Below are 13624 nucleotides of genomic sequence, written 5' to 3' on the forward strand. Positions count from 1 at the left end.
CCTTTTGTAGCTTCCCTTCTCCCAGTCCCCTCACAGTTTTGCACCATTTTCTCCCCTTACGGCTTCCCTCCATTTTGTCCCCTCAGTGTGACCCACTGATTCTGCCCCACAACTCTTAATTTTAATAAAATAATGACTTAAAATCCTTAAATAAATCATTATCCCTCATTAATTAATGATGTCCCCTGCCTTGTAACTTGCCCCAGAGATTCTGCCCCATTGTTCTGCCCCATTTTATTAAAATTTATTAATGGACTGATAAAATTGTGAATTAATTCAATTATTACTTAGTAATTTACAATTTATTAATGAGCAGCAAGGGAGTGTCCCCTGCCCCATAACCTGCCCCACAACTCCCCATTTTGATGAATTAATTGAAAAGCGAAAACATTAATTAATTACTTAAAATTTTTAATTAATTAATCAGCTCTGGTTAATGACCAACAAGGGGATTCACCCTGCCCCATAACGGTGCCCCAAAAATCATTCAGCCATTAATTACTCATTAAAAAAACCCTCGTTAATGAGTGACAAGGCTGGGGGAGGCACGGCTTTGCCCCTTATTAATCCCTCACTAATTAACCCCGTTAATGAGTGACTCGGGGGGAGACTGGGGGATAAATTCATCCCTCCCCCACCTCCCTCAGGCTCCTCCTGGTGCTGCCATGGGGCAGGGGGGGTCCTTGCGGAGATCTATGGGGCAGGGGGGGTCCCTGTGGAGATCTATGGGGCAGGGGAGGTCCTTGGGGGGATTTATGGGGGAATCTGTGGGGCAGAGGAGGTTCATGGGGGGATTTATGGGGGGATCTATGGGGCAGGGGAGGTCCTTGGGCAGATTTTTGGGGGGATCTATGGGGCAGGGGCACTCTGGGGGTCGATCTATGGGGCAGGGAGGGACCAAAGGTTGGAGAGGGTCCCTGTGGAGATCCATGGAGCAGAGGAGATCTATGGGGCAGGAGAAGTCTGGGAGTAAATCCGTGGGGAAGGAGGGGTCTTTGGGGGGATCTATGGGGCAGGAGGGCTCAGAAGGTGGGGAGGGGTCGCCATTGCAGCTGCAGGTGGAAGTGATGGTGAGGGAGGGCCGGGCCCTGGCGGTCCTGGGATGGTGGGAGCTGCTCCGGGGCCTGCTGGTGTTCGCCCTCTGCTCCCACCCCCGGCTGCAGCAGGACCCCGAGGTGGTGAGACCCCCTCCCCAAAAATGGGGACCCCCCCCTACCCCAATTAGAGACCCCTGACCCATAGAGAGACCCCTGACCCATAGAGACCCTCCCCCATAACCACACAGAGGCACCTTCAGGGCTTCCCACCATTTTCTGCCCTCACGGACTGCCCCATAAGTGACCTCCAAATCCCTCCCTTGCCCCATAGGAGCCCCCCAAATTCCACAAATTAACCCCCAACCCCTTCCCAGCCCCATAAGTGACTCCTAAATATCCACCCATCCCTAGTCTCTGCCCCATAACCTGCTCCCAAACCCCATAAGTGAACCCCAAAATTCACCCCTGCTCCTGACAGTCATGGCGGGTTCTGGGCTATGTCCCTCTGGAGCAGTTGTGAGGGGAAAGTAGGGAATCCCTTTTGTCCTGTTCCCTCATGGCTCCCCTCATTTTCTTCCCTCAGGGATCAGGCCTTTTTGTCCCTTCAGGGCTTTCTTTCTTCCCCGTCCCCTCACTGTTTCCCATCATTTTCTTCCCTCACATTTTCCCGCCATTTCCTCCCCTCACACTTTTCCTCACACTTCCCCTTTTCTTCTCTTTTTTCCCCTCACAGTCCCCCTCCATTTCCACCCCCCACAATTTCCTCCATTTCCTCCTCTCATATTCCCCCACCATTTTCTCCCCTCACACTCTCCCTTCATTTCCTCTCCTCACACTTTCCCACCATTTCCTCACCCTGCATCTTCCCTTCATTTCTCCCCTCACACTCGCCCTCCATTTTCTTCCCTCACACTCCTCCACCATTTTCTCCCCTCACCCTTTCCTGCCCTTTCCCTCCCCTCACATTCCCCCTCCATTTTCTCCCCTCACACTTTCTTGCCCTTTTCTCCCTTCACAGTTTCCCTCCATTTTCTCCCTTCACACTCCCCCACCATTTCCTCCCTTGACATTTTCCCTTCATTTTCCCCCTCACACTCCGCGACCATTTTCTCCCCTTATACTTTCTTGCCCTTTTCTCCTCTCACGTTCTCCCTCCATTTCCTTCCCTCACACTTTCCCGCCCTTTCCCTCCCCTCACACTCGCCCTCCATTTTCTCCCCTCACACTCCCCCACCATTTCCTCCCCTCACACTTTTCTGCCCTTTTCTCCCCTCACACTTTCCCTTCATTTTCCCCCTCACACTCGGCGACCATTTTCTCCCCTCACACTTTCCTGCCCTTTTTCCCCCTCACACTCCCCCACCATTTCCTCCCCTTCACACCTGTCCTCCATTTTCTCCACTCACACTTTCCCACCCTTTCCCTCCCCTCACGCTCTCCCTCCATTTTCTCCCCTCACACTCCCCCTCCATTTTCTCCCCTCACACTTTCCCGCCCTTTCCCTCCCCTCACGCTTGCCCTCCATTTTCTCCCCTCACGCTCCCCCTCCATTTTCTCCCCATCCCACCCCAACCTCCCTCCATTCCCCACAGTTCCTGCGGGCGTCCCGCCGGGTTCTGGGTGCCCGTCTATGGCGGGCCCTTCTCTCCGTGTCCCTTTGGGGACAGTTTGCGGTCGGCCGGAGCCCGGCGGCCGTGCAGGAGCTGGGCCAGCGGCTCCAGGCTCGTGGCCTGCGGCCATTGCTGGCCCTGCCCATCGAGGGTGAGGGACCCGATGGAGAGGGGTGAGTTGGGGTCACTTGTGGGGTTTTAGCGTCGTTTATGGGGTTTTAGGGTCACTTAACAGGGTTTTAGGGTTACTAATGGTGTCCTGGGGTCACCTGTGGGTCACTTATGGGGTGTGGGGGTCACTTATGGATCAGTTCTGGTGTTACTAACGGGATTTTAGGGTCACTTATGGGTCACTTGTGTGTCACTAAGGGGTTTTGGGGATCACTTGTAGGTCACTAATGGAGTTTTAGGGTCACTTGTGGGCCATTTATGGAGTCCTGGGGTCACTTATGGGATTCTTGTGGGTCTGGAGTCACTTGTGAGTGTCACTTATAGGGTATGGGGTCACTTATGGGTCAGTTTTGGGGTCACTGATGGGGTTTTACGGTCACTTTGGGGTTACTTATGGGGCAGTTCTGGGGTCACTGATGGGGTTTTGGGGTCACTGATGGGCTTTTAGGGTCCCTTTAGGGGTCACTGATGTTTTTGGGGTCCCGTGTGGGGCAGCGAGGCCTGGTTTGAGCAGAACTGTGGGGCAGCCCTGCAGTGTGTGGGGCTGGCGGCCGCCTCGGGCCCCGAGCCCGCCATGCAGCTCAAGGTGACGGCGCTGCTGAGCCAGCGGCTCTGCGTGAGTGGGGCACGGGGGAGCTGTGGGGCAGGGGGGACCTGTGGGGTGGGGTCTGTGGGGTCTATGGGGGCATTTGTGGGGTCTATGGGGGATCTGTGGGGTGGGATCTATGGGGCAGGGTCTGTGGGGCAGGATCTGTGGGGTGGGGATCTGTGGAGTCTGTGGGGCAGGGGGATGTGTGGGGTCAATGGGGCAGGGGGCATCTTTGGGGCAGGATTGGGATCTATGGGGCACTGAGGCCTCTATGGGAGAGGATTGGGATCTATGGGGCATTGAGGCCTCTATGGGGCACTGAGGCCTCTCTGGGGCACTGAGGCTTCTGTAGGGCACTGAGGCCTCTATGGGGCAGGATTAGGATCTATGTGGCACTGAGGCCCCTATGGGGCACTGAGGCCTCTGTGGAGCACTGAGGCCTCTATGGGGCAGGATTGGGATCTATGGGGCACTGAGGCCTCTATGGGGCATTGAGGCCTCTATAGGGCAGGATTGGGATCTATGGGGCATTGAGGCCTCTGTGGGGCACTGAGAAATCTATGGAGCACTGAGGCCTCTATGGGGCAGGATTGGGATCTATGGGGCACTGAGGCCTCTATGGGGCAGGTGAGGCCTCTATGGGGCACTGAGGCCTCTGTAGGGCATTGAGGCCTCTATGGAGCACTGAGGCCTCTATGGGGCAGGATTGGGATCTATGGGGCAGGTGAGGTCTCTATGGGGCAGGTGAGGCCTCTATGGGGCACTGCGGCCTCTATGGGGCAGGATTGGGATCTATGGGGCACTGAGGCCTCTATGGGGCACTGAGGCCTCTATGGAGCACTGAGGCCTCTATGGGAGAGGATTGGGATCTATGGGGCATTGAGGCCTCTATAGGGCACTGAGGCCTCTATGAGGCACTGAGGCCTCTATGGCGCATTGAGGCCTCTATGGGGCACTGAGGCCTCTGTGGGGCACTGAGGCCCCTCAGCTGAGCCCCCCCCCTCTGACCACGCCCCCCCCAGGAGAAAATCTCGCTCCAATTGGCCGAGCCGGAAGGGGCGGGGCTTAACCCAGAAGAGGTGGCGGCCATGTTGGGCGGCCAGGTAACCCCTCCGCTATTGACCACGCCCCTTTTTAATCAAACCACGCCCGTTTTTACATGAACAGCACCTCTTTTGCATTGACCACGCCCCTTTTTTTCTGGGCCACGCCCCCTCCCAGCAGGTGCCAGAGCTCACCTGGCTCAGCCCGGCCGAGAACGAGCACCTGGGGAGGGGCCTGAGGAGACTGGAGAGGGTGGCACAGGTGAGGGGGGAGGGGCTCAGGTGAGGGGGGCGGGGCTCAGGGGAGGTGGGAGGGGCTCAGGGGAGGTGGGAGGGGCTAAGGGGAGTGACCTGAGCTCGGCCAGGTGGGCAAGGGCGGGTCAGGGACACCTGGGGACACCTGGGGACACCTGGAAATGGTGGGGAAAGTGGGACAAGGACACCTGGGCACACCTGGGACACCTGGGACACACCTGGGGGTACCTGGGACACATGTGGGGGTACCTGGGACACACCTGGGCACACCTGGAACACACTTGGGGACACCTGAACTCACCTGGGCACACCTGGGGGTACCTGAGACACACCTGGGCACACCTGAGACACCTGGAAATGGCGGGAAAAGTGGTACAAGGACACCTGGGGCACACCTGGGCACACCTGGGCACACCTGGGCACACCTGTCCCCCCCTGTCCCCCCCAGGCCGCGGTGTCCCGTGACGTTCAGGTGTTGGTTGATGCTGAGATGTCTCACCTGAACCCCGCCCTCACCTGCCTCACCTGGGGGCTGATGTGGAGGCACAACCGGGAGGGGCCCCGAGCCCGCGTCTGGCACACCTGGCAGGCCTACCTGAGGGTGAGTGGCACATCTGGGCACATCTGGGCACATCTGGGCACACCTGAGGGCAGCTGGGCACACCTGAGGGCAGCTGAGTCACACCCGAGCCACATTTTGGGGTGCCTGGGTCACACCTGGGCACACCTGGGGGGTACCTGGGCACACCTGGGCACACCTGGGGACACCTGGGGGTACCTGGGCACACCTGAGGGCAGCTGAGTCACACCTGAGCCTCATTTTGGGGTACCTGGGCACATGGGGGTGCTCACCTGGGCTCACCTGGGGTACACCTGGGGGCACCTGAGTCACACCTGGGCACATTTTGGGGCACCTGGGCTCACCTGTCCCCCCCTGTCCCCTCCCCAGGACACCGAGGCCGCCCTGGGCGCTCACCTGGGCACACCTGGGGGGTACCTGGGCACACCTGGGCACACCTGGGGACACACCTGGGCACACCTGGGTCACACCTGAGCTCACCTGTCCCCCCCTGTCCCCTCCCCAGGACACCGAGGCTGCCCTGGGTGCTCACCTGGGCACACCTGGGCACATTTTGGGGTACCTGAACACACCTGGGCACACCTGGGCACACACCTGGGCACATTTGGGGTACCTGGGCACACCTGGGTCACACCTGGGGGTATTTTAGTCCCACCTGGGCTCACCTGTCCCCCCCTGTCCCCTCCCCAAGACACCAAGGCCGCCCTGGGCGCTCACCTGGGCACACCTGGGGGGTACCTGGGGCACATTTGGGGGGTACCTGGGCACACCTGGGCACACCTGGGGGTACTTTAGTCACACCTGGGCACACCTGGGTCACACCTGGGCACATTTTGGGGTACCTGGGTCACACCTGGGCACACCTGGGTCACACCTGGGCACATTTTGGGGTACCTGGGTCACACCTGGGCACACCTGGGTCCCACCTGGGCTCACCTGTCCCTCCCTGTCCCCTCCCCAGGACACTGAGGCCGCCCTGGGCGCTCACCTGGGCACACCTGGGGACATTTTGGGGTACCTGGGGCACACCTGGGCACACCTGGGGCACACCTGGGCTCACCTGTCCCCTCCCGTCCCCTCCCCAGGACACCGAGGCCGCCCTGGGCGCTCACCTGGGCACACCTGGGGGTACTTTAGTCACACCTGGGCACACCTGGGCACATTTTGGGGTACCTGGACACACCTGGGCACACCTGGGCACACCTGGGCACATTTTGGGGTACCTGGGTCCCACCTGGGCACACCTGGGTCCCACCTGAGCTCACCTGTCCCCCCCTGTCCCCTCCCCAGGACACTGAGGCTGCCCTGGGCACTCACCTGGGCACACCTGGGCACACCTGGGGGGGTACCTGGGCACACCTGGGCACACCTGGGCACACCTGGGCACACCTGGGCACACCTGGGGGGGTACCTGGGTCCCACCTGGGCACACCTGGGTCCCACCTGAGCTCACCTGTCCCCCCCGTCCCCTCCCCAGGACACCGAGGCCGCCCTGGGCGCTCACCTGGCCCAGGTGGGCGGGGCCGGCCTCAGCTGCGGGGTGAAGTTGGTGCGCGGGGCTTACCTGGCCCAGGAGCAGGGGCGGGCACGGGCCCGGGGCTGCCCCTCCCCCACCTGGGACACACCTGAGGAGACCTCGGCCAGGTGGGGGAGGGGCGGCCCCTCGGGGGGAATTTGGGGTGAATTTGGGGTTAATTTTGCGTGAATTTTTGGTTTATTTTTAAGTGAATTTGGGGTTAATTTTGGGTTGAATTTGGGTTATTTTTGGTTTAATTTTGCGTGAATTTGGGGTGAATTTTGGGTTAAATTTGGTGTATATTTGGTTTAATTTTGGGTGAATTTTGAGTGAATTTTGGGTTGAATTTGGGTTGAATTTGGGTTATTTTTGGGTGAATTTCAGGGCAAATTTTGGGTTCATTTCCTGTGATTTTGTGCTGATTTCTGGGTGAATTTTCTGCTGATTTCTGGGTGAATTTTGTGCTGATTTTGGGCTGATTTTCCTGTGAATTTTTTGCTGATTTTTGGGTTCATTTCCTGTGATTTTTGTGCTGATTTCTGGCTGAATTTTGGGTTCATTTCCTGTGATTTTGTGTGCTGATTTCTGGCTGAATTTTGGGTTCATTTCCTGCGATTTTGTGCTGGTTTCTGGGTGAATTTTGGGTTCAATTCCAGTGATTTTCTGCTGATTTCTGGGTGAATTTTGGGGTCAGTTTCTGGGTGAATTTTGGGTTCATTTCCTGTGATTTTTGTGCTGATTTCTGGCTGATTTTTTGGGTGAATTTCTGCTGAATTTTGGGTTCATTTCCTGTGATTTTGTGCTGATTTCTGGGTGAATTTTTGTGCTGATTTTGGGCTGAATTTTGGGTTCATTTCCTGTGATTTTTGCGCTGATTTCTGGGTGAATTTTGTGCTGATTTTGCGCTGAATTTTGGGGGAATTTTTGGCTGAATTTTGGGATGATTTTGAGCTGATTTTTGGGTTCATTTCCTGTGATTTTGTGCCGATTTCTGGGCGAATTTTGGGGTGAATTTCTGCTGAATTTTGGGTTCATTTCCTGTGAATTTTTGCTGATTTCTGGGTGAATTTTGTGCTGATTTTTGGGTTCATTTCCTGTGATTTTGGTGCTGATTTCTGGGTGAATTTTCTGCTTATTTCTGGGTGAATTTTGTGTTGATTTTGGGCTGAATTTTGGGTTCATTTCCTTTGATTTTGTGCTGATTTCTGGGTGAATTTTTCTGGTGATTTTTGGGTTCATTTTGGGTTCATTTCCTGTGATTTTGTGCCGATTTCTGGGTGAATTTTTTGGTGATTTTTGGGTTGATTTCCTGTGATTTTGTGCCGATTTCTGGGTGAATTTTTGTGCTGATTTTGGGCTGAATTTTGGGTTCATTTCCTGTGATTTTGGTGCTGATATCTGAGTGAATTTTGGGTCAATTTCCTGTGATTTTGTGCTGATTTCTGGGTGAATTTTTGGGTGAATTTCTGGGTGAATTTTGGGTTCATTTCCTGGGATTTTGTGCTGATTTCTGGCTAAATTTTTTGGTTATTTCTGGCTGAATTTTGGGTTCATTTCCTGTGAATTTGTGGTGAATTTTGGGTTCATTTCCTGTGATTTTGCGCTCATTTCTGGGTGGTTTTTCTGCTGATTTCTGGCTGAATTTTGGGGTGAATTTCTGCTGATTTTTGGGTTTATTTCCAGTGATTTTGTGCTGATTTCTGGGTGATTTTTCTGCTGATTTCTGGCTGAATTTTGGGGGGATTTTTGGCTGAATTTTGTGCTGATTTCTGGGTGAATTTTGGGGTGAATTTCTGCTGAATTTTGGGTTCATTTCCTGTGATTTTTGTGCTGATTTTTGGGTTCATTTCGTGCCGATTTTTGGCGGAATTTTGGGTTCATTTCCTGTGATTTTGTGCCGATTTCTGGGCGAATTTTGGGGTGAATTTCTGCTGAATTTTGGGTTCATTTCCTGTGATTTTGTGCTGATTTCTGGGTGAATTTTTTGGTGATTTTTGGGTTCATTTCCTTTGATTTTGTGCTGATTTCTGGGTGAATTTTGGGGGAATTTTTGGCTGAATATTGGGTTCATTTCCTGTGATTTTGTGCTGATTTCTGGGTGAATTTTTTGGTGATTTTTGGGTTCATTTTGGGTTCATTTCCTGTGATTTTGTGCTGATTTCTGGGTGAATTTTTTGGTGATTTTTGGGTTCATTTCCTTTGATTTTGTGCTGATTTCTGGGTGAATTTTGGGGGGAATTTTTGGCTGAATTTTGTGCTGATTTCTGCTGAATTTTGGGTTCATTTCCTGGGATTTTGTGCTGATTTCTGGGTGAATTTTGGGGGGATTTTGGGCTGAATTTTGTGCTGATTTTTGCTGAATTTTGGGTTTATTTCCTGTGATTTTCTGCCGATTTCTGGGCGATTTTTGGGGGGATTTTTGGCTGAATTTTGGGGGGATTTCTGGCTGAATTTTGTGCTGATTTCTGCTGAATTTTGGGTTCATTTCCTGTGATTTTGTGCCGATTTCTGGGCGAATTTTGGGGGGATTTTGTGCTGATTTTGGGGGATTTCTGGCTGAATTTTGTGCTGATTTCTGCTGAATTTTGGGCTCATTTCCTGGGATTTTGGGTCTCTCCCAGCTACCATCGCTGCCTGAGGCTCCTCCTGTCCGCCCTGGCCCGGCCGCGCTCGCGCCTCTCGCTCATGGTGGCCACGCACAACGAGGACTCGGCCCTGGCTGCTCTCAGGGGGTGAGAATGGGGCCAAAAATGGTGAATTTGGGGCCATTTTTATCAGGATTTATGGATATTTTTATCAGGATTTTTTTTTTAATTTTTGGGAATTTTTTTGGAATTTTTTGGGAATTTTTGGGTGATTTTTTAGCGATTTTTTGGGAATTTTTAATGAGTTTTTCATTAATATTTTGTGATATTTTTTTGGTGATTTTTGTAATTTTTTTGTGATTTATTTTTCTTAATTTTTTGTGATTTTTTTCTTAATTTTTTGTGATTTTTTTCATTAATTTTTGGGGTTTTTTTGTAATTTTTTGGTATTTTTTTGTAATTTTTGGCGATTTTTTGGTGATTTCTATGGGAATTTTAGGAGGATTTTTTAGGGATATTTGGGGATTTTTTGGTGATTTTTTGTGATTTTTTTGGAATTTTTAATGAGTTTTCCATTATTTTTTGGGAATCTTTTTGATGATTTTTGCAATTTTTTGTGATTTTTTTCTTTATTTTTTGTGATTTTTTTCTTTAATTTTTTGGGATTTTTTTCTTTCTTTTTTTTTTGTATTTTTAGGGATTTTTTGGTGATTTTTTGGCTGATTTCTATGGGAATTTTAGGAGGATTTTTTAGGGATATTTGGGGATTTTTTGGTGATTTTTTGGTGATTTTTGTGAATTTTTTGGTGAATTTTTGGTGAATTTTTTGTGAATTTTTTTCTATTTTTTTTTCTAATTTTTTTGTGATTTTTGGTGAATTTTTCTGAATTCTGGGGTAATTTGGGGGCAATTATTAATTTTGGCTAATTTGCTGTTAATTTTTGGTTAATTTTGGGTTAATTTCTGTTATAATTTTGGGTGAATTTTGAGTAAATTTTTTGTTAATTTCTGATTAATTTTTTATTAATTTTTATAAAATTTTATTAATTTTTTATTAATTTGGGGTTCATTTGTTACCAAAAATTTTGGTTAATTTTTGATTAAAATTGGGTTAATTTTTGTCTAATTTTAAATTAATTTGGGGGTTAACTTTTGCTTAATTTAGAGTTAAATTTTAATTAAATTTTGTTAATTTTAGCCTAATTTCATCTTAATTTTGGGGTTAACTTTTGCTTAATTTAAAGTTAAATTTTAATTAAATTTTGTTAATTTTAGCCTAATTTCATCTTAATTTTGGGGTTAACTTTTGCTTAATTTAGAGTTAAATTTTAATTAAATTTTCTTCATTTCGGGTGAATTTTTGGGTTGATTTTGGGGTAATTTGGGGCTGAATTTCGGAAAAGCCCCAAAATCGCCGGATTTGACCCCAAATTCTCTCCCCCCCCCCAGGCTGTCCCGGGTCCCACCCGGCTCCGTTTGCTTTGGGCAACTGCAGGGGATGGGGGAGAACCTGAGCCTGGCCCTGGGTGAGTGACACAGAGGGACCAAAGGGACACCAATGAGTGACCAATGGGTGACCAATGGGTGACCAATGAGTGACCAATGAGTGACCAATGAGTGACCAATGGGTGACCAATGGGTGACCAATGAGTGACCAATGGGTGACCAATGAGTGACCAATGGGTGACCAATGGGTGACCAATGGGTGACCAATGAGTGACCAAAGGGTGACCAATGAGTGACCAATGGGTGACCCTGAGTGACCAATGAGTGACCAATGGGTGACCATGGAGTGACCAATGGGTGACCAATGGGTGACCATGGAGTGACCATTGAATGACACAGAGGGACCAGAGAGGGACCAATGGGTGACCATGGAGTGACCACAGAGTGACCACAGAGTGACCAGAGAGTGACCAATGGGTGACCAATGAGTGGCCAATGGGGGACCCTGAGTGACCAATGAGTGACCACAGAGTGACACAGAGGGACCCGAGGGACACCAATGGGACCAAAGGGACCAATGAGTGACCATGGAGTGACCAGAGAGTGACCAAAGGGACCAATGAGTGACACAGAGGGACCAAAGTGACACCAATGGGTGACCCTGAGTGACCAAAGAGTGACCAGAGTGACCAAAGTGACACCAATGGGTGACCAGAGACGGACCATGGAGTGACCATGGAGTGACCCTGAGTGACCAATGAGTGACACAGAGGGACCAAAGGGACCAATGGGTGACAGAGAGGGACCAAAGTGACACCAATGGGTGACCCTGAGTGACCAATGAGTGACCAATGAGTGACCAGAGAGTGACCAAAGGGACCAATGAGTGACACAGAGGGACCAAAGTGACACCAATGGGTGACCCTGAGTGACCATGGAGTGACCACAGAGTGACCAATGAGTGACACAGAGGGACCAAAGGGACCAATGGGGGACCCTGAGTGACCAATGAGTGACACAGAGGGACCAGAGAGGGACCAATGGGTGACCAGAGAGTGACCATAGAGTGACCAAAGGGACCAATGAGTGACCACAGAGTGACCAAAGTGACACCAATGGGTGACCAATGAGTGACACAGAGGGACCAAAGGGACCAAAGAGACCAATGAGTGACCAGAGTGACCACAGAGTGACCACAGTGACCAAAGGGTGACCAGAGAGTGACCCTGAGTGACCACAGAGTGACCAATGAGCCACACAGAGGGACAAAAGTGACACCAATGGGTGACCAAAGGGACCAAAGTGACCCTGAGTGACCAATGAGTGACCACAGAGTGACCCCTGAGTGACCCCTGAGTGACCCCTGAGTGACCCCAGCTGTGTCCTGCAGGCCTGGGGGGGCTCCCCGTGTACAAATCGGTGGCTCTGGGTCCCCCCGAGGTGACGATCCCGTACCTGGCGCGGAGAGCGGCCGAGAACCGCGGGGCCCTGGGCGGGGCCAGGCGCGAGCGGCAGCTCCTGTGGGCGGAGCTTGGGCGCAGGCTCCGCCCCTGGGCCTGAATTCCCAAAATTCCCCCCCAAAATCCCGGAATTTCTACCCCAAAAATAAAAAAAATCCCATTAAAAACACCCAAAATTGAGCTAAAATTGTGGGGTGGGCGGGGCTGTGGGCGGGGCTTTGGTGGAGGCGCCGCCCTTTTGTGGGAATCCCAAAATTCCCCCAAAAAATCCTGGAATTTCTACCCCAAAAATAAAAAAAAATCCCATTAAAAACACCCAAAATTCAGCTAAAAATGTGGGGTGGGCGGGGCTGTGGGCGGGGCTTTGGTGGAGGCTCCGCCCCTTTGTGGGAATCCCAAAATTCCCCCAAAAAATCCTGGAATTTCTACCCCAAAAATAAAAAAAAATCCCATTAAAAACACCCAAAATTCAGCTAAAAATGTGGGGTGGGCGGGGCTGTGGGCGGGGCTTTGGTGGAGGCTCCGCCCCTTTGTGGGAATCCCAAAATTTCCCCAAAATGCTGAAATTTCCAACCAAAATTCTCTTAAAAACAAACAAAAAAAATGCATTAAAACCACACTGAATATGACCATATATGGGAATGGGTGGGGCTTCTGGGAGGCTCCGCCCACAGCCCTAAAATGCCCCCAAATTCCAAAAAAAATCCTGGAATTTCCTTCAAAAAATACCCAAAAAATTCCATTAAAACCTCCAAAATCCCAAATATTGCCCCCAAAATTCCCAATTTTTTTCTCAAGTTTGAATTTTATAGAAAAAATGGGGAGAAAAAAGATGGATTTGGGGTGAAAAATGGGAATTTTTTTGGGGAAAAAAAGGTGGATTTTAGAGGGATTTTTGGGGGAAAATCAGGATTTTTTGGGGGTAAATGGTGAAAATATGGAGAAAAATGGGATTTTATTGGGGGGGATGGATTTTGGGGGAAAAAATTGAATTTTTGAGGAAAAAAAGGCGGATTTTGGGGGGAAAAATGGATTTTAGGTGTCAAAATGTGGATTTTAGAGGGATTTTGGGAGGAAAAAGGGAATTTTTGGGAGAAAAAAAGGGGATTGTTTTTGAGAAAAAGGCGGATTTGGGGAAAAATTTGAATTTTTGAGGAAAAAATGAATTTTTTTGGGAGAAAAGGGGGATTTGAGGGAACAAAATGCGAATTTAAGGCACAAAAAGAAAAGATTTAGGGGGAGAAAATCAGATCTCGTGGGGAAATGTGGATTTTGGGGTAAAAAATGATGATTTTGGGATAAAAAAGTGGATTTTTGAGGTAAAAATGTGGA

The 13624-nt window shown here is 50.6% G+C and overlaps 1 protein-coding gene across 1 annotated transcript; it reads left to right on the top strand.

Annotated features, from left to right (window-relative positions):
• The first annotated feature begins 1007 nt into the window (after positions 1-1007).
• Positions 1008-12463, top strand: PRODH2 (proline dehydrogenase 2). The gene is made up of 10 exons (XM_077193227.1): positions 1008-1178; positions 2630-2820; positions 3314-3434; positions 4430-4510; positions 4632-4712; positions 5154-5306; positions 6763-6929; positions 9423-9533; positions 10836-10912; positions 12223-12463. The coding sequence occupies exons 1-10, from the start codon at positions 1008-1010 to the stop codon at positions 12390-12392; spliced, it is 1323 nt and encodes a 440-aa protein (XP_077049342.1). The 3' UTR covers positions 12393-12463.
• The last annotated feature ends 1161 nt before the right edge of the window (positions 12464-13624 follow it).

Source organism: Agelaius phoeniceus, chromosome 37, assembly GCF_051311805.1.
Source record: "Agelaius phoeniceus isolate bAgePho1 chromosome 37, bAgePho1.hap1, whole genome shotgun sequence".
Lineage (NCBI taxonomy): Eukaryota > Metazoa > Chordata > Aves > Passeriformes > Icteridae > Agelaius > Agelaius phoeniceus.